We start from the raw sequence: 25,780 nt of genomic DNA on the forward strand, positions 1-25,780 counted from the left end.
TCAGAACTGCACCGACAAAGAAATCATTCATTTCTGTTGTAAGTGAGATTTTGTCATACACCACAGAAATGGAATAAACTATCACCGAGTATCGTTGAATGCTGTTTCACAGTTTCCAGCATTTGCGGGTGGGGTAAGATTTGCACATCACACATGTAGTTCAGGTCCATTGTTGTGCCAGTGTCATTATTATGCAGATTGGTGGGAGTTTATGGGCGAGTGCAAATAATTGCTTTAAGTTGTTTGTCATATGACACAGGCAAAAAGAAAGTAATATGAAGATTTGCACTTTGAAGTTTTGAGTCTGATTCCTAGTGGCAAGGTTAGAGCTTTAAACTCTGCAAATTCTTCTCATTTCTCGATCATTAGAATTATAGAATTATCCTTTGATGAAAAACATAATGTGTGTGACCTTTGGTCCCACAATGACTAACACATAATAAAAACCAAAGCAACCTTGAACAATTTTATTTCTTTGTTTTCTTAGTTTTTAACAAAACATTTTCAGCAGCTGCTTTCAATTCTTCAATGGATAAAGAAACTTCATCCCCAAGTTTTTCTAGTTTTTCATACAGTATGTTCATCTCTTTGGGCTCTTCTTTCAACTTTGTATACAAGGTAATGAGCTGTTTCACTTGCTCATATGTAAAATTTACAACCGCTTGGTCATGTGACCTGCTCTCATCAGGTGATTGGATGGAATGGTCCTCCCCACTTGAATGCGCCTGCAATCTCTCTGCAAAAAAAATAATTGCCATTTATTTTTTGTCAACTTATTTGAGGTTATTTGTGTCAGAAGAGACGTATAATATAAGTTGATATGCTTATCACCCATGAGTCTGTTTCCTGGAATGAAACCAGCACTACATGTAGTTTCTATTTTTTGAGAGCCAAAGAGAATGTTCCCTTGATCTAACAAATGATACAGTGACAGTACAATATGAATGTGTGTGTGCAGCTCAAATTTACGACTGCTTTGGCAAGACCTGCTGCTGTCAAAGATTTTCACCCCTTCAGCTGTCCAGGGCTGATTAGAAAAATCCCACATAACACGTCTATTATTTTAGAATAGTACTAGTCAGGTTCTAAAAAATAACTGTTTTTAAACATTGAAATTAGTTAAAGGTTATTACGGGTATTCCACTTTATCCAAATGTTTTGTTCCCACCAGATACTTATATATATACAGTAATACTTAGATATTGCCTCCAAGTTTGCAGTGTTGAAACACATGACAAATAATTAGTTTAATTTAGATCGACTTCTGTTAATAAAGCATCGCCATTTTGAAACCATCTAGCAGGTGCCCGTTATCTTTCCACTCAATATACTTAGCGCTGGGATCTGTCATTCTTGGCTAGGAAAACAACAAGTGGGATATGGACACGTAGAGTCCCCAAATAAAAAATCGCCAAAGACTCTGAAGCGGCTGTTTTATACTAAAAGGCGTCCTTTCAATCAAATTCCAATAAATTGATACAACACAATCATGCAGTAAATTAATTTAGAGAGAGTTTCTATGCATGTCTATATAAACTTTTTAAATAACTTATTTTTTAAAGATATTTTTGACCTGATGGCACTGAAGCTGCAGCTGACACATGCGCTGGATACTGCTGATGGAAAATGACGTCACTCCCATCTGCAGAGGACAAATCCTTCAAAATCTGCTCTGGTGTCGGTGGTTTGGGCCGATCTTTGAACGTTTGACTCTTTCCCATATTGAATTATGCAAATATTTGTGACAAAACACAAGACAAAAATCTTACTTTATGTCATTTTTTTGTTGTTGACAAACCTAAAAAAGGATCTTGTCGTAATATTAGCAAACGACTCACACAACAAGTAAAGCTAAGGAGCACACAACATAATTGATATTCACTGTCCTTTAGTCTGGAGTTTACTCCCCTTACACTATTGGTATGGAATATCATTAAACAGGTTTTCGTGTTCTGGTGATTCCACCAACCGGAAATAAAGTGTGGCAAATCATTTGGAGTTTTAAAACTAAGATATCAATAGCCGGAACCCTTCGGCAAATGTTGATTTATGTAAAAAAACATCGTCTTTGAAGACCGCAATGGTTGATTGGTATTGTCCCGTGATTTTATCAATGTATTGTTTAAATGTCAAACTATACATACCTGCTGTTTACGTCCTGTGGGATAGTGGTGCAAGCGTTGGTTTTCTATTTTTTTCTTGACTTAACCGGCATTGGTTTGTATATGGCTTTATCAATGAGTAATTAAGTGGTGGAATATCACTCGGAAGGCTTAAGGTTATAAAAAAATCTGAGAGCAGAATTGGACTCAGTCTAATAAAGTGGTAATCCAAGCTTCTTTGTCAGATCAGCTTTAGTCTGATATATTTCACGCTTGGTACTGGAAGAACCAAGTACTGGTGTCATACGGAAGCTACGAAAGAGTCGGAGGCATATAAAAATTAGAAATAGGATCCAAAACAAATGGGCTCCAAAATGGGAAGCTCCGCAGGGAATTTATTTGTTCAAAAATGGTGTATATATGGTGTAGTTATTTTTTTCTACTAAATTCACAGGAACTCATCGGTGGACACTTTAGGAGAACATGTGTGCGCTGGGTTCCGGATGGAAGATGGATGTTGACATCACCATTCAGCATTCAGGACCCCATTGGAAATAAACCTCGGGGCTTTTAGCGGCAATTCTTTCTCGACTACACATTTTAATCGTAAGACTTTTCAGCCATGTTTGTTTTTGTGTATTCGAAGAAGATACTCCTATCTCATTTTTACGAACAATGATATGAGAAAACTACGGAATGCCGTTAGGGCCATCGCCTATGAATGTGTTGATCTGAAACGCGATACTCGATAGTACGATGATGAAAACGCGAAGTCACCAAACTACGATGGTGAAAACGCGACAGTACGATGATGAAAACTCGACAGTACGATAACGAAAACGCGATAATACGACAGTACGATGATGATAATGCGATAAACTATCGTGTTTTCACCATCGTACTTTCGCGTTTTCACCATCGTAATATCGTGATTTCGCGTTTTCATCATCGTAGTTTCGTAATGTCGCGTTTTCATCATCGTACTATCGCGTTTTCATCATCGTACTGTCGTGTTTTCATCATCGTACTGTCGCGTTTTCATCATCGTACTATCGCGTTTTCATCATCGTACTGTCGCGTTTTCATCATCGTACTATCGCGTTTTCATCATCGTACTGTCGTGTTTTCATCATCGTACTATCGCGTTTTCATCATCGTACTATCGCGTTTTCATCATCGTACTGTCGTGTTTTCATCATCGTACTATCGCGTTTTCATCATCGTAATATCGTGATTTCGCGTTTTCATCATCGTACTATCGCGTTTTCATCATCGTACTGTCGTGTTTTCATCATCGTACTATCGCGTTTTCATCATCGTACTGTCGTGTTTTCATCATCGTAATATCGCGTTTTCATCATCGTACTGTCGTGTTTTCATCATCGTACTGTCGCGTTTTCATCATCGTACTATCGCGTTTTCATCATCGGAAGTTGTTCTGTTTTCATCATCGTACTATCGCGTTTTCATCATCGTACTATCGCGTTTTCATCATCGTACTGTCGTGTTTTCATCATCGTACTATCACGTTTTCAACATCGTACTATCGTGTTTTTTTTATCATCGTACTGTCGTGTTTTCATCATCGTACTATCGTGTTTCACCATCGCACTATCGCGTTTTCAGCATCGCACTATCGTGTTTTCACCATCGCACTATCGCGTTTTCAACATCGTACTATCGTGTTTTCATCATCGTACTGTCGTGTTTTCGTCATCGTACTATCGCGTTTTCACCGTCGTACTGTCGCGTTTTCATCATCGTACTGTCGTGTTTTCATCATCGTACTGTCGTGTTTTCATCATCGTAATGTCGTGTTTTCATCATCGTACTATCGCGTTTTCATCATCGCACTATCGCGTTTTCACCATCGTACTGTCGTGTATTCATCATCGTACTATCACGTTTTCATCATCATATTGTCCAAGTTTTTGTTGGATTTTCTGGATAGAAATTGAGTAAGTTTGATTTACTACAGATAAGTTTATAGAAGTTTTTCTTTTTCTAATATACATATTTTTTTCTAATACCCATTTTTACGGGTAAATAACTATGCCATATTAGCGATCGTCTGCACAGATTTACAGTAAACACTTATTACAGTAGAAAATCCCTAAATACCGAGTACAAAATAAACTCGTTATATTTAGGCCTTTTTTTAAAAAAAAAATTGGTTAACGGATCCGCCGCCCATTTATTTCGAAAACTCAAAAAAAAAAAAAAAAAAAAAAAAAAAATGGAAAAAGAAAATGAATTTTTTTTTTTTTGGTAATTTTTTCTTCTTCAAATATTGAAATAAGTAAATCAGTTGTGTGTGTTTTTTGCGCACATGAAATGATGTAAAACCTGTTGCCTGTTCCTTTGCAACATAAGGATGCAGTTTTAAAAATTGTTTTCAAAATTGAGATCATACAAAAAAATAAATTCTCATTTTCAACATACCATCTGCATATAAACTATTTTTTTGGTATAACTGACATCAAGGCTGATGTCTGTATCAATGGTAACAAATCACATATAAACCAGAGTAATTGATAAAATATATTGTCCTGTGTTTGTCCCAGGGGGGCATTAATTGTTAAACAAATTATATGGAGACTACTATTCAAGTAATCAAAATCTGGGGTAACTTAAATTTGGTTAAAGCTGCAGAGAAATATCTTAACTTTAACGAAAACAATACTAGAAAGACAACTTAACAGCTAGTCTAGTTTCATAAAGACCTTGCGTGTATTAAAATGTTTGAGATTCGTAAGGCCATTTTTTTATTAATTGGTCAACGGAATTCATTACTGAATATAAATTCATTTTTATTATTTACATTTCCTTATTCCATTTAAAATAAATAATTGAGTCAGTGAAATTTGTTACATTGTGCTTTTTCTGTTGAGAAAAAGTAGTGCCCAGCAATGAGGAGACACAGGCATATTTATAAGGTTGACATCAATTATCTTCTCAAATGCCCATATCAACTAATATCGGTCATGCGTTAACAGTGTTAAACGGGTTTTCACAAATTATCAATTGCCTTTCAACTGTCATTGCAATTTTTACAACTTGCGAACATTTTAATACCTAGCAATTGTTTGTTTATTTTGGAACACGCCTTCGGTGGGGGGGGGGTGAAATTATGACCTCGAGGGATCCATAAGGTTTTGTGCATGATTTGTGTACTTGGGACCGAGAATATTGCTCGACTCCTCGACATAATAAGGTTTCGATGCAGCATAGGTATATTTTATATGAAAATAGAAGGAAAAAGTTCGGGACCAAGCTCCGACCTCGAGGGAAAGCCGGTTCTCGAACGACCGCTTGTTCGAACGACCGCAGTTTTACTGTATGTGGAAATAGTGTAGCAATCAAAACATACTTAAGCATTTCAAATGTCATTCATATATATATCTATGAACATGTCCTTCCTGTTTGTTGTTATGTTGATCTTTTGGTTTTGGGTTTCGCAACAAACGCTATGAAAAATACATGTACATGTATTGTAAAAAAATAGTATGAGTATGAAATCCTTTTTTTTTCGCACCACCCGTCCAACATTTTTTCAAAAAAATCCGTTGACCAATTAATAAACAAAATGGCCTCACGAATCTCAAACATTTTAATACACGCAAGGTCTTTATGAAACTAGACTAGCTGTTAAGTTGTTTTTCTAGTATTGTTTTCGGTTGATAAATGTTATCTGGTTAGCATAAAGAGCCAAATAGACACGCTTTTTGTATGTAGCATGTATGCCTAATTATACTATACATGTATCATATGTCGAATTATTGTTCACATACTGTTCTGTCATTCTTATAACTTTGTATGGTTTATCTTGTCGAAAGTTTTTTTCAGGTCGGTCTTTATTAACTAGGTAACATGGCAACTTCATCAAACAACAAGGGACGGACGGCGGCGGTGAAGAGGATCCGGTCCGCTCTCAGCTCTGACTCCTCCATTGACGGCGAGCTATCGTACCTCGACCTTCATTCGGGACGCGTTACGACCGCCTCCAAGAAGCCGGAAGGTGAAGGGATCACACTTACGACCCCGCAATATGACTCTATGATGTCTAAGCTTTCAGTTCTTTAAAAGGTGCTTAGCAAGTTAGAGAAATTAGACAAGTTGGATGAGATAGAGATAACATTAAAATCTTTTAGTTTAGATACAAAAGTAGATGACTTTGAACGACGGCTTTTAAAATCCAAGTCTGACATGAAAGATCTAGAACATTCTGTACAGTTTGTGAGTGATAAATATGATGAAGTGGAGTCGCAACGAAAAGATGAAATTGTGAAAATAAACTGCATTGAAAAATCTTATAGTGATATTCGTCGCGAAAATGATGAACTGCGGGCAGCCACGAATGACATTAAACAGATGAATACCAGTCTGAAAGATGATTTGATCGACATTAAAAGCAGAAACATGAGAGATAATCTTGTATTCATTAACATTGAGTAACGCACGGCGAAGACTGTGAACATGTTCTGTGTAAATTCATATCAGAAAGTTATAGATCACTGATAAAATTCAGTTCGAGCGCGTGCACCGCTCCAAACCCAACCCCTCCCGACCGATCCTTTATGGGCAGCCCACTCCAAGACCTATTATTGCAAAATTTAGTTTCTTCAAAGACAGGGAGCGTGTGCGTAAAAGTGGCTATTTACTAAAGAATACCAACTTTGGGATCCATGAACAATTTCCTGACGAAATCGAGACCACACGCCGCCCACTATACCCGATCCTTCGACAAGGCAAACGCGACAAGAAGAAGGCGGTACTGGTCAAAGATAGGCTTTATGTCGATGGAGTGGAGGTCAGAGCTGAGGCACCATCGGCCGCTGCTGCGGGCCCCAAACACGGTCATCGGCCGTCCCCACAGCGCCCGGGAAACCAAAGGACATCCGGCCACTCGCCCGTTTAGGATAGCCACTGTGACGGATATGGAACTGTTTCATTCTGTAGCGATAATGTTTGTGGACTTGCGTCTAAATCATTAATTCCGGAATTTATTGATTATGTTTCTAATTTTGATATAGTAACATGTTTTGAAACACATCTTGATGATTTAGATGTTAGTTTAGATAATTTTGAATGTATTTACAAAATTCGAAAGCAAAAATATGTGAAAAAATCAGGTGGTATTGCAATTTTAGTTAGATCGAATATATAATATGTAAGTACTGTTTAAACATTGATTCTGATTGTGAATATGTTCAGTGGTTTAAGTTATGTAAAACTCTTTTCAATACTGACGAAGATGTTGTCTTGGGTGCGGTCTATGTTCCCCCAGAAAGTTCGAAATATTTTATGCAAAACCTATACAATCTTTTTTTAGCTGAATACGAACAATTAAGTTGTAATAATAAATATGTCATTACAATGGGTGATTTAAACGCAAGAACTGGTACTTTAGATAATGTTACTTATGTTGATGATAGCATTTTTGATGTTATTGATGTTAACCCCAATACATTATTTGATATCGATTTAATCAATGAGCTAAGACGCTTGAATTTATCACTAAAGCGATCATCGATGGATAAAACAGTAAATAAGGTTGGCAAAGATATAGTTGATTTTTGCAAAGGCAACGATTCCGTTATATTAAATGGTCGTGCATTTAATGATAAAGATGTTGGGAATTATACTTGCCAACAAACCTCTGTAATTGATTACACAATATCATCGGCCCATAGCCTTAAATTATTTTAACATTTTACAGTTGATGATTTTAGCTCACTGTTTTCTGATGTGCATTGTCCAGTTCTTTTTGCCCTGAGGGCACCATTAGACATTAACTCTGTTAATCGCAAGCACAATAAAGAAAGGGTTAAAAGGTGGAACGATGATGAAGCTGACACCTTTAAGCTAATTATTGATGTTGCACACAACAACAGTGTTATTTTGAAAATAGATAACTGTGATAGTGTTGATAAACAGTTTGTTAATGATATATCTGCCGAGGTAGAAAGTATCTTATTAGATTCAGCTAAATATACCCTTGGTACATATAAGTCAACTACAAAGCAAAAATGTAAACCAAATCATAAACCATGGTATATAATGACCAATGTAAAGAGGCACGAAAACATTATCATACATATAAACGTAAATACCACTTTGTAAAAAACCAGCTCAATAAGACTGAATTAAGAAAAGCAAGTAAAAGTAATAAAAAGGTACTACATACTAATTTTGTAATTTTCAAGAGATAAAACCGTCAAAAGTTACGTAATTTGAGATCGACAAAACCTAAGGACTATTGGAATTATGTCAACAGCCTAAATAAGAAACAAAATAGCCCCGATGTTGATATGTCTGTATTTTACGATTTTTATAAAGAACTCAAATCTGATAATACAAAACAGAATGATGAACCAAATTCAGATTTTCCAAATATTGATATAGCAAATAGTCTTAATGACGAAACTACTTTAGATGAAATACTTAAAGCTGTACACGTGTTCTCTAAAGAACGGCAAGGCGTCCGGGTTTGACCTACTCATAAATGAATATATTAAAAACAGTATCGACATGGTACTGGGATTATATCATAAATTATTCAATATTGTGTCGATAACTGGTTATCTGCCAGATTCATGGACTGTAGGCTGTATAGTGCCAATATATAAAAATAAAGGGGATATTCAATTACCTGAAAATTATCGTCCAATTACCTTGTTAAGTTGCATGGGTAAATTTTTCACTTGTATTTTAAATAATAGACTGATTCAGTTTGTAAAAAGTTATGATTTACTGAATGTTAACTATTTAACAAGCAGGTTTCCGGAAACACTATTCTACCATTGATAATATATTTGTTCTGCATATGTTGGCGGAATATCTTAAATTCAAAAAGAAGAAATTATTCTGCGCTTTTGTTGATTTACAAAAACCTTTTGACTCGGTGTGGAGAATAGGCTTATGGTCAAAAATGGTAAAATACAATATATCCGGAAACTTCTTGAATGTCATAAAATATATGTATAGTTCCATTAAGTCATGTGCATCGTTAGACGGTAAATATTCGAACTTTTTTGCATGTAACAGAGGACTTCGCCAAGGAGAAAATTTATCTCCGTTACTGTTCTCACTTTATCTAAATGATTTAGAACACTATATGGTTACAAGAAACGACAAAAGTTTAGAGGTAAACGATGTGAACTTAGATATGTGTATTAGACTACTTATTTATTATATGCCGATGACACAGTGGTGTTTGCCACTTCTGAGGATGATCTTAAATCTGTACTCCATACGTTTTTTTCTTATTGCTGTCAGTGGAACCTAAATATTAATTTTGAAAAGACAAAAATTATGGTATTTGGCGATAAAATGAGACGAAATAGAGATATTAAAATTAATGATTGTACAATAGAAGTCGTTGATCATTTCAAATATCTAGGAGTTTTGTTCTCGAAAAACAGACATTTTGCATTAGCTAAGAAACATGTAACAGAGCAAGCTCGTAAAGCAATGTTTAGTTTGTATAGGACAATTACGAAGTTAGACCTCTCCATTGATTACCAACTTAAATTATTTGACCACACCATTGTACCAATTTTGACATATGGTTGTGAGAGTTAGGGTTATGGTGAATTGACACTTCTTGAAAAGGTACACACAGATTTCTCAAAACATATACTCGGAGTTAAAAAGAGCACGCCTCATGTTATGTTATATGGTGATCTTGGTCGCTATCCATTGTCGATTGTAATTAAGAAACGTATGGTTGGATTTTGGCATAATTTGGCAGCATTGCTACTTTGATATCTGAAAAAAATACAAAATCTATACTTATAAAATGTGACGTCGTTTGCGAAAATGCGCCCTGTTGACGTATTGACGTTAACAATAAAAACAAATTTTAACCAGGACAGGATGTCCATACAAACTCATTAAAATGTCGAAAATTAAAGTCAAGAAAACCCTTTTCGACTTAAGCATTTAAAATTGGCTATACTTGTTTGGTTTAGAGTCTTGAAACATAGCAAACATGAAAACATCACTTTTCCTTGCACATGACTGATTTTTGCTGACGACATCACAAATATAAACGTCTTACGCAGTTTAAAATTATAATATTTGATGTTTGAAGAATTTCCAAACTTATCCAATATCATCGTATCAGTAGCACACGTAACTAGAACATCAAATCATTATAATATCTTACACCTAGTTATCAGTATTATGAACAAAATCAGCCCAGTTATAAGCATACCATAAATATTATCGTAACAAAATTAATATCGTCATTTTATATATCATCTCAATAAAAAGAATGTCACTTACACTGCCTGTGCTTCAAGTTTTGTGTTTTTATAAAATATTTATCAAGGCCTTTTGCATAAATCGTTCTGAGCATTGTGCAAAAAGAATCCAAAATAAATTTGATTCCCTAAAGTCATGCAAATAAGTATGTTTCCTTTTCATTAGTTCACACTGAGGCATCAAGGTTTTCAGGGGAAAATGTTACGTTATAACCATAAAGTTTAAGAGCATAAGGCGAGAGATTTATTTTTGTATTTTGTTGACTCAGAATTTAATAATTTAATATGTTCCTGCCGAAAAAGGTATTTTTTTATACTTTATAAAGTTACATTTTTCATTTGTGCCTGTTTAACATTGGATCGTTCAAGTTTAAGGTGGGCATTTATTATATATTGGCATCAATGGAATAAGAATGATCAACCGAAAAGTAGTGTTATTATACAGATAAAATGCAGGATTATTGAGCATAATGGGGTTTTAAGTTGTTTTAAGTTGGATTTTTCTTATCAATGTCACCATAAAAAACACACTCTAGATCATTTAAAGTTTGAAAAAAACTGTATATACAAAAAAAGGAAAATAAGGGAATGTTGTGGAAAAACATGAAAATTAATGTTTTAATATATAACTGTTAGTTTATAAAGAATATACCGATTTGAAACTCGAAAATTGTGAAATGATATGATTTATAATTAATACACATTAGTTCTAAATTTGTCAACTGTAGATGTTCCAAGATGATTAAAGCCATGTTGAGATACACTACCAACCACGCGTTTTTTTTACAGATTTGCTATTCACTACGTTATTTCCTTACTGACGGTATTTTTCTAATCTATTTTTCACTAACTTTACGACCCGTTCATTTCTATAATATGCTCCGCGTCGAGTCAACGCTATACGCGGCGTTGCGAATTGTTAAAAAACGGTAAATAAAAGGCTTTTTCTTTGTTCCTGTCATATAAATATAATTCTTGTCAGTTTTATTTAAATCCGAACTCGACACGTATTTTACAAATCGCTTGGTTAACTTAGGTTGATTCCTGAAAAAATATGACCGCAGCTGTGAAAGTTTTTTGTCTTCTTATTCGCACGAATTTAAATTTCGAATGCCCTCATTAAACTAGCGTGAATGTAAATAAAAAATATATATTGAATACAATGTACCTATAATTAAATGATATTCATTATCAGTGGATACAATTGCTAGTGACATATAGGGGAATTTACCTCTAGAAAACGAGGCAAGAAGGCCTTCAACCATGCGCTGTAAACTTTGAATGCGTCTTTGACCACAGTCGCTTTCAATTGTGATTTTCCAAAAAATATATAGTAACTTACACAATAAATCACATTTAAAAACATTCTTTGCACAATGATAATTTTTAAATAAAAACTAAATTCAGTTTTGTTTGATTAGCCTTGACACCTACAACTACGTACAATAACCTCTTCTCTTCCAACAAAACTACAAGCGGAGCAACTAGTTCAAACTCTTCATGCAAAGCCATTTGAAAGCCGGTTTACATGTATATTTTAGAATCATGTAACCTATTTAAAAAAATACTTTAACAACAAAACACTCAATATTCCATCGACCTAATTTATTTTAGCGTGTGTGTGTGTGTGCGTGCGTGCGTGCGTGTTTTACAAAAGGTTGGCAAAGAACATAAATTGTATTCAACGATACACTATTTCCAAAACTTGTATTTAATGATACACTATTTCCAATACTGTACTGAAAAGTGAATACTTTCAAATCTATCTTCAGGTATAAATGTGTTTATCTATTTCATTTGTATATGAAAATCCAAAAATGAATTATAAATGATTGTACACAGTGAACTAGCAAAAACTTGAGTCGATTCAATAATAGTAATTTTTCTACCAAAATAAGCCACACAAATCTATTTTCTTTCTTAGTTGACCAAGGGGTGCAATTCAACAAATACTTTAGCCCAAGTGACGAAGCTTGCTATAATTTACATTGTATGTCTATTGACACTGGAAACCTGTGTACCAAGTTTAATGGGACAACAATGCAATATAATCACTAGAAAGTTCCTAGGCTTTAACATCAAACATAAAAGGAGCCTATAAACGCTTTTTATACGCATCAGTGAGGTCAACTATGAAATGATGTAAATGACTTCCAAAGGTTTCGACAACTGTTACAATAAATGACACGGCTGTGACTATTTCTGTGAAACAATGACTACTTTCATAGGAATATGAATTATAGAGTTTGCTCAAAATTCACCTAGCAGAATCCCTGAGCCTGCTTGTAAAATCTAATCTTGGCCATCAAAATTCCAATACATGTGTTCTGCAATTTACACTTGCCTTGGTTCATAAATAAAGCTGTCCGGGCCTTCAGGTTTTCCTATGTTCCAAAACATTGGAATCATTCATACGCCAGAATGGCCCGTGCTTTATACAACATTTATGATGACTGACAATGTACATATCTCTAATTTCTGTAGTTTTACAGACAAATAGACACAGCCTTAAAATGACTTGAACAGAAGGCAGGTGCGCAGTCATGGCGGAAAATCCAAAGTACTATTTACACAAATCTTCTCACCTATCAAGAATACAGACGCAAAATACTACAGAGAAAGAAAATCAACATTAAGTACCATGATATTTACATTATTTATCGGCAACCAATATATAGTAGACAACCAATATGAAGTACGGACAAACAGGATTACAAGAATACGCATGCTCATCATAAAGTAGCATTTAAGTCCATGGTATTCAAAAAGTTCTTTTCAAAGTTTTGCTTATTTGCATTAATGAAAAAGGCGATCATTCGAAACTTTCGTTTTAAGAATTAGGAGACATTTATAGAAAATAAAAATAAATAGTTTGATTCATAATCTTACACTAAAATAAGATGTAAATATGAGGGCACTCCAAAGACATTACATAATAATATTCTACTAAGTATCAAAAGCAAAACGATATTAACTCTGTGTAAAAATACAAGAAGCTGGTTCTTTTTTGTCCTTTACCCAGTGTTAACAATAATAAATGAAAATGGATACATAAGAATGAAGATTGTGAACTCCGCCTTCGATCTGCGCCGACGCAGTTTTCCGTTCAAAGTACATCATTGATCTAGAAAGTTAAGATTTAATGCCGAACACAATAAATACATTATTAGATGCAAAGAAATTGTATCTTTTATATCTTTGTGTCACACACATATGGAACATAAACTCCTCCTACCTGTTAATACTTCATTTGAACTACCAAATGGTACCAGATATTTCGGCTTCAATAGAACAATCAAAGAATGTGCCGCGGAGACACGCCAACGCAAAGAGTTAAGTGTTTGTACGAGCATAAAGATAATCGATTATTAATCGATACTCGGTCGGTTTTTAGTCTCCGATAGTAACATTTGGTTTGATTCCCAACACTTACCGACGTTGTGAGAGGCTCTTGAAGCCAATACCCTGGTAGCCATGCTGTATGCCGGCAATCGGATATGGAACGAAGTTGTGGATGGAGCCTTTGTCTTGAATTGACCCGCTGACTCATTGGGCTACCTCAACTTATCGCTCTCACTGGAATCAGAAAGGAAGGTTTTTTCATAGTTCTGACAGTACATTCACTGATGTGTGTGAGTTTAAACATGTTAAGGGAGAAAGACAGTCTAAGATTTATAGCATTGTCATGAATCACTCTCAATTTCGTTTCTTTGGTAGAAATTGGTACTGGTGTCCTTTTTAGAGGCCATGAGTGTGTACATCTCACAACCTGTTGGATGAGAGGTTGACATCCATACCATTCGACTCCTCTAATCCTCTCAGAGATGGATTTGCTAGATAGCAACATAATTTGTGGTCAAAAAAGTAAAAAGAACATCCAATTATACTCATATTTTAGAGAACCGATTTGAATCCTTTCGAGTTTTAAAGTTTTTACTCTTTTCTTGCCACAATAATACAAGTCAGTTAACACAATTAACATGTAGGGGGCACTGAGTAAGAGCATTACATATAATTGACTCATGACTTTTAAATTGTTAAACATACGCCAGCAGCCAGATATCTGTTGACATTGGTAAACTTCGCATATACAGTCCAAACTCGCTATGTCGACCTCTGATATCTCAATATTCCGGTTGTGTAAACCTTTTTCCACGGTCCCGAATTTATTCCTTCTTTTTCTATTAAAAATAATTCCGTATATGTCGATTTTTCTATCTCGATTTTTTCGCCATATCGAAGTCATATTTCAGTCCCTGATGCCAAGTTTCACACATTTTCTGTGTTCTTTCATTCGGAGCTCCTCGGACATTTTTTTCAGAAACACCCTCGGATGTATGCCGGTACATCAGTTGAAGTAGTTCGTAAATTTTTGAATTATATCTTTAATTTAATGTAGTATTTAAGAGTTGTATTTATTGATCTAAGTTTAAATTAATTAAGATTCTCAAGGGTTAAGTCATGAAGTTTAACTTCTAAATAAGATTACTACGCGATCTATTTGCAGCGGACTTAAACGTACCACTTTTTGAGTATGTAAACCGTCCAAATACATCCGAGGTTGTTTTCGATAAAATGGCCGAGGAGTTCCGAATAGTGTTCTGTATGTCGAACAACAGATCCAGCTGTAGGTGCGAAAAAATCATGACGGTTTGCGGCATGTCGCTAAATTACCGAGCGTGTCAAAATAACAAACTGTCATAATTTGGAGTATAATTGATATGTGGTCGCCGAATGGGTATTATTGGTATTTCCCGATAGCGCGGGTAAATGAGCTTGCCCCCCAATGTTTATGTGAAAAACTACACAGAAACAAGCTCAATAGCCAAAAGTTTAAACATAAACCCCGTTTAATGGCACGGGGTATGCGCCAAATACCGATTCAATTGTAGATGTAAACGTTAGACATGATTTTGGGTTTGATGTTATTATTGTATTTTAGATGTGTCGAATGTTCGTTATCTGAATGTTTTCCCTAAGTCCCGACGACCTCGAAATATCGAGTTTCGATTGTATATCTATTAAACAAGACTGGTTTAATATAATAGTATATTATCAGAATAAAACATGTGTGTCAAGTCCATCTTGTGTGCTGAATTAACTGTCAAGGTGATGGAAGTGTTAACATCAGCCTAGGTCATTATAATTATATAACTTTCTAAGAGTTGTTTTATAAGATTGTTGTTGCTATATCAGCTTTGTTTGCCGCTAAAAATATACAATTAAATTCAGAATGTCAATATGGAAATTATATGCATAAAATGAACTAGAATGCACCATTTAAAACTTAAATTAGCCTGAACACCATATATTAGATTTTCAACCTATAATTTTCGGTTCTTGGGAAGTTGGTGCACATCCAAAACAATGACCCCTGAGCCCATCTTACATTTAATCCTAAATGTGACCAAGATAGTCTTCAGGTAGATTAACATGCGCCTGAGTGTTTTTTCCTTTGTTTCGCCACTTATGTTGGAGTAAGGGACACAAATATACAAGTATTAAATATATTATATTTATTAACATTTATGTCTTTGATAAAGAAAACATTTTTACTTTGAAATTTCCCTCAACTCTTTTCAACGCCCGGTAGTATCAAGATAAAATTGTACAATTTTGGTTGAATCTTTGGGGCTAGGTTAGTATACTTTATGAGTAACAATGGCTTTAATCTTTTAAAGTTCCTCGATTTATAAAGCTTTTTATTTGACTCATGAATTTTCCTGCTCTTTATGTTACGAAAACCAACATAATAAAAAATGATTTAAACATGCAAAATCTTGCTGACGTATGATACAAAGTAATAGCCTTTATATGGGGGTTTGTATTGACAGTCATGAATAAACCTTATCAGCTCTCCTGACAACGTCAGCCATTGCGAATAAACTTGGGTAAACTTCAGATTTTCACATCCTTATTTCAAATAGTTATCCGAATTTAAAACCTTACTAGCACACAAGTGGATTAAAATAATTGTAAAAAGTAACAACGCTTAAAACAAATAGGGATTAAAAGGAATAATGAACTTCAAAAAATAGTTCAATAGGACATTGAAAAGGGAACTATGGCGTCTATGTTGGAATCATCTTTTCAACAAGTGTCTGACCTAAATCATGACTTTGTCTGTTAACTAGGTGTAAAGATGATCGAATAAATCACCTAAAGAAATTATATTAAATATACACAATGTTATGGACTTTCGTTCCTGAGTGTAATTAATAAGTAATAATGGCTGCCAACTACAGTTCCTCTGTTTATCAAACTTTTGATTTGATTCATGACTTTGCCTGCTCTACATGTAAAGATGATGGATTAAATAATGAGGCACAGTTCTTCTGTGGTGATTGCAAGAAATATTACTGCAATAACTGTGTACAGCTACACAACAAACTGTTCAGGGCACATTCAGTGCTTGGAAAACAAGATGTGAGCAAGTGGGTGGGGTATGCAGGACTGAGCCCCTTAGAGATATGTGACAAACATAGTGACAAGAAGCTTGAACTGGTCTGTGAGGACCACGATGAGCTTTGTTGTCCCATTTGTTTCTCACTGACTCACAGGTAGGTCTGAATAAATTATCCTTCTTCATTAATTGACTTTTAAGTACAACTTATACACTGAACAAACCCTTTGGACATATACATATAATTCATATTTTTAGCATTTGTTTTGAGTACCACTACTCACTGATTATTCATAGAATATGCTCGAAAATCTTACATATCATAATAACCGTATTAAAAAGTGTATAAGACACACTTTTATGCCGACACACAAACAATGATTAATTTGAGGACTTTGAGGAGAGCGCCATCGGGTGTTTAAATATTTATGTACTATTTCATAACCTTTGCCATTTTCTCGATTTATTAAAATTTGGCAAACTAATATAGTGGCTGCCGATTTTAACATTTTTTCACTGAATCTTGTAATTATATGGTTATAAATTTTTTCACCTGATTGTTCACATATATTGTGCCTCCGTCTTGACGATTTTAGCGTCCTAAACACAGAATAATCATTATTATTCCTGCTGTTGTCGAATAATACCCATTAAACATTATCAAACAAAATGTCAAAATAGTATACAGAAGTTATACAATCAAAACAAAGAATATCAGTTGTAAATTAATTGTTTCAGAATGTGTCAGGGTATCAAGCGTATTCCTGACCTTGTGGATGGACTTAAGAAACAAACAGACTTCATAAAAATGCCAGCTGATGTACAAAAGATTATCTACATGCTTCAAGAAATCACCCAGAAAAGAACCAACAACAAACAGTCCCTCAAAGGCTCTGGAAAGAAATTGCTTGTGGAAATTAAGTCACTGAGGCAACGAATAAATGCCAAGCTCGATATATTGGAGGAAAAGACCAATGCCATCTTAAAAGTCCAGCTCAATAAGGCAGATGATATCCTTCAGGATGACATTGACAAATGCACAGACCTCACTTACAAACTAAAAACTTACCTACAAACCATCCAATCCCAGCAAGATGACAGCAATTCTTACATCGCGTACAAGAAATGCACGGACAAGATGAGAGAAGCAGAGAGCCTGCTCAAGCAACTGTCTGTCAATCCTAACAAATCACCAGCATTTTGTGGTGACCCCAGGATTGAAAAATTTCTTTCTGGATTAAACTCACTTGGGAAAATCTTGTGTATACATGGTGTGTATAAGGTGAAAAACAGATCACAATACACAGCTAAAATCCAAAATGATAAAATAGGTAGCGCAATAACCGGTATATGTGAGCTGCCTGGAGGAGAGATCCTCATAACGGACTACAACAACCAGAAAGTAAAGCTGCTAGACTCCAAGTACAATGTGATAGCCACATGTAACTTGCCTGATGAACCAATACATATGTGTCATATTGCTGGAAATGAAGCTGCTGTAGCTCTAGGTGAAAAAGGTGTGCATTTCATCACAGTGGCAGGCAGTACACTGGGTGTAAGAAGGAAGTTAACATTTTCACATTATTGTCTCGGTATTTCCCACCGCAATAGTACACTCTATATAGGATCCAGCACAGCAATTTACCAGTACACAATGTCAGGCCAATTAGTGAAAAAGATATACGAAGACAAAAGTGGTTTTGACACAGTGGGCAGATTCACACTGAGCATAAATGGCTCCAACATCTACATACCTGCTCCAGATCACAACAAACTGATCACCATTGACACAAGTGGGAACATTCTGTCTACTCTTCATGACCCGGACTTTAAGTCCCCTATTGCAGTGTGTGTGAGTGACGGAGGACATGTGTATGTCTGCTCTTATGCATTCCACAATGTAACACAGGTGGACAAAGAGGGTAAACGCAAAATTTCCACTTTGATCACAGGGGCAGATGGACTATGTTCTCCTCAAACAATATGGTTTTCAAGACAATCATGCAAACTGATTGTAGGAGAACAACGAGATGAAATTGCTGTTTTTGAGTTGGAATAAAATGAGAACTTATGATGGAAATATGAGACAAAATCAGCCGTTTTTTTACTGCACTTAGCACAAAACCATGTGATAAATGGGATGAATAAGAACACAAAACATAGTCATATTGCATAAATTGTATAATAATAAAGAGCGCTATCAGCAGACTTTAATGCTCAACTGTTTTTTCAGCTGACGTGTTTAATGTGACAATATATTTTTGCCAGTAAGTTAAAAGTTTGTATGAAACATCTTTGGTTAATGTGTCAAAGTACAGATTCACGATCTTATCAATTTTATGTCGAAAATTACTCATTTTAAGGGCAGTAAATCACCCTTCAATTTAAGCTATTAAGGGCACAATTACCGAACATTTGAAAAGCGAAAATTCATGGTCATACAATTATAATTAATAAGTATGCTATATTAAATGATCACTTAGCTGCAAAGTTATTTACTATTTCCGCTGTATTTTTTTTCAAAACATGCGATTTAAATGTAAAGCGTAATTTCTATTTATAAATATCTTGAATTTAGGTCAACATAACTGCAAGGCCTCAAAGATGCGCATGCGCCCTCTGACGTCATTCCCCCATGTGCTACATTTTGATCTTTAAGCGTATTAGAACATTGAAAGGAATTTTTAGAAAAATACTCAACACCAAGGCAAGCCTCTGTATTGATCTAGATCATCGAATAATCTATCAAAGTAAAATGTGAATATATGAGATATTTTATTGAAGTGATTATATATGACATTATATTGAAGAGGCTCTTTGTGATTACATTGTATATTAGGTACATATATGTCACTGTATAAGAAAAACACTGTATGTGACATTATATTGAATTGACTGTTTATGACTTTATGTGAAAGTCAGTGTATGGTACGTAATATGTAAGTGACTTTATGTGACTTTATATATATATATGCAATTGTATGCGAATTTATATGTAAGTTACTGTATGAGACTTTATATAAGTGCTTGCATGTGACCTTTTATGTAAGTGACTTTAAATATAAGCAATTGTATGTGACTTTAAATGTAAGTGAATGTACATAATAATCTTGGTTCTGTCATAACCATTGTGGCTGGCATTCTTTCTACACAGCAAGCAATTATATTTACAGCCCAGGCACATGTGTGTTAGTGGTTAAAATGCCCCATTATCAGGTTACATTCGGATAATCAACACCCCCCCCCCCTCCCCCTAAAAAATGTTATAAAAGGATATTTGTTAAAGTTATATGTGTACCATGACTTTTAAATGTCTCGTTTGACCTTGACCTTTGAACTATGGACCAACGTCAAGGTCATTGCACATTATCTCAATGAGGACAACATTTGAATCAAGTAATATGGTAATCCATCAATGCATAGGTAAGTTATAGCCCGTACAAAAACATGTGTACTCTGACCTTTATATGTCTCATGTGACCTTGACCTTTGAGGCCTGGGTCAACGTCACTGCACATCGTCTCAATGAGGACAACATTTGTACCAAGTGTTATGGAAGTCACTCAATGCATACGTAAGTTATAGCATGGACACAAGCATGTGTAATCTGACCTTTTAATGTCTTGTGTGACCTTGCCCTTTGAGGTATGGACCCTTGTCAAGCTCACTTCACATCATCTCAATGAGGACAACCTTTAAACCAAGATATGTGGTTATCCATCGATGCATAAGTAAGTTATAGCGCAGACACGAGCATGTGTACTCTGACCTCTAAATGTCTTGTGTGACCTTGACCTTTGAGGTATGGGCATCCGTCAAGGTTACTGCACATCGTTCAATCAGGACAACAAGTAAGTAAGTTATAGACCGGACACGAAATTTTACAGACAGAAAGATGGACGGACAGACTGACAAAGTGCAATTCCTATAATACCCTCCCCACTCTGTGACGGGGAAATAAAAATATGCTTCTGGATTCAAACTGCTACCATGAAACCCTCAAATATTTGTAGTCCTGTGCTCAACAAAATAGGCTAAAACATTGAAATTGAAGAGATTCAAATTGAAGTTTTCATTTATTGCTATCTTAATGAACATGATAGGTCTATGGTGCTTGTGCACTGCACTTCCGCTCATTGTCATCTATCTATAAACCAAGTTTTATTTTAATCCCATTAGTAGTTTTGAAATTATGCTCGGACAATAAAAAGTAACAAATGGCAATCACTGTGTTATTAGCTGAAATAGAATGATAGTTCTTTAAAATTGCACTTCCTCTCTTTGTGCTTTACCATTTGTGTGATGTTCCATTAGATTTCCTCCAGTAATATTTAATTTATACTCCGGACAAGTAAAAGCAACAAAGGTCAAAAACTCTGTAATAAGGTAAATCTGAGTTAAATGTCTTGTACATTGCACTTCCTCTCATTATGTTCTTTCATTGTATGAAGTTTAATTTAATACCATCCAGTAGTTTTCAAATTATCCTGAGGACAAGGAAAAGTGCAACGAACCAACCGACCAACCATAGGGTGACTCCACGTTGCATTCCATTGCAACAATCTAGATAATAGCGATAAAATAGAGGATATGTGTGTGTTTTAGTGTAAGATCGTATTTTATTTCACGAGAATCATAGAAAAACATAGCAAGCATTAACACTATACGGTATGGTATTATAGGAGTGTACATGTATAGAGCACATACCGGATCATTTTCTCAGGCAGCATTGCTACTTTGATATCTGAGAAAATATAGAAATTATACTTACAAAATGTGACATCGTTTGCGAAAATGCATCCTGTTGAGGTTTTCACGTTAACAATAAAAATAGATGTTTGGCAAACCTTATGCATCCTTGCGCGCCATGTTGTCAAGAATATTTGAACAATTGAATGAAATATGCATGGACTGAAATGACAGCTGATTTGTCATTGACATTGGATGCCTTTGAGACAGTTTTACGGTTATGACCATTTAAAGTGTGAGGATACTAGGTACAGTTTTCAATCATGTTCAAGCAATATACCCCCTCTTCTTCAAGTACAGCCAGTTTTAAATGTTTAAATCGAAAATGTATTTCTTTAATTCAATTTTCGACATTTTAATAAGTTTGTAATGAAATCCTGTCCTGGTTAAAAACATGTTTTTAAATGCCCCCTTTCGAAGAAGAGGGGGTATATTGTTTTGCACATGTCGGTCGGTCAGTCGGTCCGTCTGTAGACCAAAGTTTGTCCGTGTGATAACCAAACAATTACTGGACCTATTGTCATCAAACTTGGCATGAAGGTTGGACCTGACCAGTAGATGGCCCTCAAACGTAGCATTTTGGTTGGGAGTTACTTCCTTGCACATGACCCATTTTTTCTGACGACAATACAAATATTAAAGTCTACCGCAGTTTGAAATTATTATATTTGATGTTTGTAGAAGTTCCAAACTCATTATATATCATAGTTTCACTAACACACGTAACTAGAACATCAAATCATTAAATTATCTTACCCGGAGTTACCAATATTATGAACAAAATCAGCCTAGTTATAAACATACTGTAAATATTATCGTAACAAAATTAATATCGTCATTTTGTATGTCACCCCAATAAAAAATGTCTTAAACTGCCTGTGCTTCATGATCAAATTTTGTATTTTTATAAAATATTTATCAAAGGCAAGCACCTTTTACATTGATCAATTTGAGCATTGTGCAAACAAATTCCAAAAACAAATTATTCCCTAAATTCATGCAAAGAAGTATAACGTATGTTTCCTTTTCATTGTTTTACACTGTGGCATCAAGGTTTGCACCGGGAAATGTAACTTTATAACCAAATAGTTTAAAAGCATAAGGTGAGATATTTATTTTTTTGTATTTTGATTGCACATAATTTAATCAATTAATATGTTCCTGCAGTAGGAGGGATTTTTTCCTAAGTTTTAAAAATTTTAATTTTCATTTGTGCCTGTTTACAATTTGATTCGTTCTATTTTATGGTGGCCATTTATTATATATTAGTATCAATTGGATAACAATTACCATGCTGTGGATTTTGTCACATGAACGTCCAGTTCCACAAAAGTTAACAATTTACTGTAAATATACCAAAAAGCACTCCGCCGATATGGACGATTAACAAAAAATATAGTTATCAGACATGCAGCGTTATTGAACACAAAGGGATTGCTTCAAGTTGGGTTTTTTCACAAAATAATCTTAAAAACAAGCTCTAGCTCATTTAGAATTGATAAAAACCTGTGTATTCAAAAAAGGAAACAAAGGGAAAGTTGTAAAAAAACAACAACATGAAAATAAATGTCTAAATGTGTATTAGTAACTGTTAGTTTATAAAGAGTATTCCAATTTGAAACTCGAATATTATGAAATGATATGATTTATAATTAATACACATTAGTTATGAATGAAACTTCAAGTTCTAAGAATGTGTCAACTGTATATTCTTCAAGTGGATTAGCCTTGTTGAGATACACAACCAACCACGTGTCTTTTGCAGATTTTGCTAATCGCCCCGATTTTTCCTTACTATGACGTTATATTTTTCATCTATTTTTACTATACCCCGCAACATAAGCATATCGCACACACCGTTCTTCTCTGTACCTCGCCTCACATGGAGTCAACACTAAACGTGGCATAGCGGTTCATTAACAGAAATTTAAAAAGTTTTTCTTTGTTCCTCGTATAAATATACTTCTAGTGAGTTTATACTCGACCCGTAATCTACAAATCACTTGGTTAATTAAAACTCAAAATGTAGTTTGATCCCTGAAAATCATGCGTGCAACTGTGAAAGTTTTCAGGCGCTATTGTCACTTTAATCGCACTAATTTAAATTTCGAATGCCCTCATTTAACTAGTGTGAATGTGAAAAAATAATATATTGAGTACAATTTAGCTATATTTATATGATATTTATTATTGGTGGTTAAAAACAGCGCCGTTTAAGGGAATTTACCAATGTGCATGTTTTCGGAAGTTGTACGCAGTAGCAGCAGATGAACGCGGTCAAAAGCGTACCACCGCGTTGGCTACCACGAAATATATCCCGCAATATATCCGCGATGACGAAATGTCTCCTGCGAAAACAACGCGTATTGCAAAAACGCGTGGTTAGCAGTGTACTGCAAAATGATTGCAAAGAACATAAATTGTATTCAACGATACGCTATTTCCAATACTTGTATTTAATGTTTAATGATACCCTACACTACCAGCCACCAGTCCTTTAAAAAAAGCGTTGCCACCGCGGGCGAGGTTGCGTCATCGCGGAACATCGCGGGGATGTATTCCGCGTTCGCCAATACAATACGGCTTACTGCGATATGCAGGTATTTTAAAAGAACAAAACAGAAATTGTATTCTACTAACTAAACATATTTTTTTGCGAATAAGTTGAAAATAGAGTCTGAAAACTTCCACAGAAACAAAGCATAGGTTTTAGGGATCAAACTACGTTTTGAGTACGAACTAAGTGATTTGTAGATTACGGGTCGAGTTTGTTTGATTTTAATAAAATTGACTAAAATTATAGGACTTTATAGGACGGAAACAAAGAAAAGGTCTTCATAAATTGAAAGGTACCTCAATGACCGTTAATTAACATTTTGCAACGCCACGTATAGTGTTGACTCGATGCGGTGGAAAAGTATGGAAATGATGTGTAATGCCTATTTCGCGGGGTATAATGAAAATTAGAATAAAAGAAAAAGCGCGGCGATGTTCGAAATCTGCAAAATATGCGTGGTTAGTAGTGTATTTCCAATACTTGCATTTAAAAATACACTATTTCCATTTTCAATACTTGCATTCAATGACACACTACATGATGTATTTCCAATACATAAATTTAATGATATACTATTTCCGATACTTCACTGAAAAGTGAAAACTTTGAAAGACAATGCAAATCTATCTTTGGATATAATCGTGTTTATCATTTTCATTTTATATCGAATCCAAAAATAGTAATGGTAGTAACGTCTATTTGAACAAGCAACAAACTTGAATAGAGTAATTTTTCCACCAAAATAAGCCACACCAATGTAAGTTGTTTTTTTTCCTTTCTAAGTTGGCCAAGGGGTGCATTTCAACAAATACTTTAGCCTCAGTGACGAAGCTCAAATGCTACCAACAATATTATATGTCTTGACTATTGAAAGCAAGTGTACCAAGTTTGATGGCCAAAATAAGACGTTTAGCCTAGACAGTTCCCAGACTTGCCATCAAACATATAAAGAGCCTATAAACGTTTTATACGCACCAGTGAATTCAATGAACATGAACTGATAACAATAAAGTTGGGAAGATCTTTCAAAGGGTTTTTGGTCAACTGTTACAATGAATGACATGGCTGTGACTATTTCTGTGAAACAATACTTTTTCAATTGGGATATGCATAAAACAGTCTGCTTTAAATTCACCAACCAGAATGCCAACGCCGGCTTGTAAAATCTCATCTTGGCCAAACCAAATTCCAGTACATGTTTTCTGCATTTTACACTTTGCCAATGTGCATAAATAAAGCTCTCAGGGCATTCAGAAATTGGAATAATTTATAGGCCAGAATGGCCTGTGCTTCTTACAACATTTTGTGCAGACTGACAATGTCATAATGTACATAATCTCCAAAGTTTTACTGACAAATAGACACAGCCTTAAAATGACTTGAACTCACCCATCCAGATTACAGACGCAAAATACTACAGAGAAAGAACATCAACATTAAATATCACCATATTAACATTAATTATTGACAACCAATATAAAGTACGGACAATAGGATTACAAGAATACGGATGTTCATCATAAAATGGAATTTAAGACCATGGTATTCAGAATTTTCATTTCAAAGTTTTGCTTATTTGCATTAATGAAGTATGCGCTCATTCGAAACTTTCTCTTTGAGAATTAGGATATATTTATAAAAAATCAAAAAATAAATAGTTTTGATTCATAATCTCTCACTGAAATAAGATGTAAATATGAGG

At 34.8% G+C, this 25,780-nt stretch overlaps 2 protein-coding genes across 2 annotated transcripts; one reads left to right on the forward strand and one right to left on the reverse strand.

The window, feature by feature from the left end:
* Positions 1-452: 452 nt before the first annotated feature.
* LOC128217830 (uncharacterized) lies at positions 453-1,826 on the reverse strand. Its single transcript, XM_052925235.1, has 2 exons — positions 1,574-1,826; positions 453-736 (listed from the first exon to the last, which is right to left on the reverse strand). The coding sequence occupies exons 1-2, from the start codon at positions 1,719-1,721 to the stop codon at positions 468-470; spliced, it is 417 nt and encodes a 138-aa protein (XP_052781195.1). The 5' UTR covers positions 1,722-1,826; the 3' UTR covers positions 453-467.
* A 14,771-nt stretch (positions 1,827-16,597) lies between these two features.
* On the forward strand, positions 16,598-18,831 carry LOC128216148 (uncharacterized). Its single transcript, XM_052922729.1, has 2 exons — positions 16,598-16,929; positions 17,511-18,831. Exons 1-2 carry the CDS (start codon positions 16,598-16,600, stop codon positions 18,829-18,831), a joined length of 1,653 nt encoding a protein of 550 aa, XP_052778689.1.
* Positions 18,832-25,780: the final 6,949 nt, after the last annotated feature.

The sequence above is a fragment of the Mya arenaria genome, chromosome 14 (assembly GCF_026914265.1).
Source record: "Mya arenaria isolate MELC-2E11 chromosome 14, ASM2691426v1".
Taxonomy (NCBI): Eukaryota; Metazoa; Mollusca; class Bivalvia; order Myida; family Myidae; genus Mya; species Mya arenaria.

Coding starts and splice junctions, on each gene's coding strand:
- LOC128216148 (XM_052922729.1), top strand. CDS start 16,598: ATGGCTGCCAACTACAGTTCCTCTGTTTATCAAACTTTTGATTTGATT. Junction 16,930..17,510: donor TGTTTCTCACTGACTCACAG/GTAGGTCTGAAT, acceptor TAATTGTTTCAG/AATGTGTCAGGGTATCAAGC.
- LOC128217830 (XM_052925235.1), bottom strand. CDS start 1,721: ATGGGAAAGAGTCAAACGTTCAAAGATCGGCCCAAACCACCGACACCA. Junction 737..1,573: donor TGCAGCTTCAGTGCCATCAG/GTCAAAAATATC, acceptor TTTTTTTTGCAG/AGAGATTGCAGGCGCATTCA.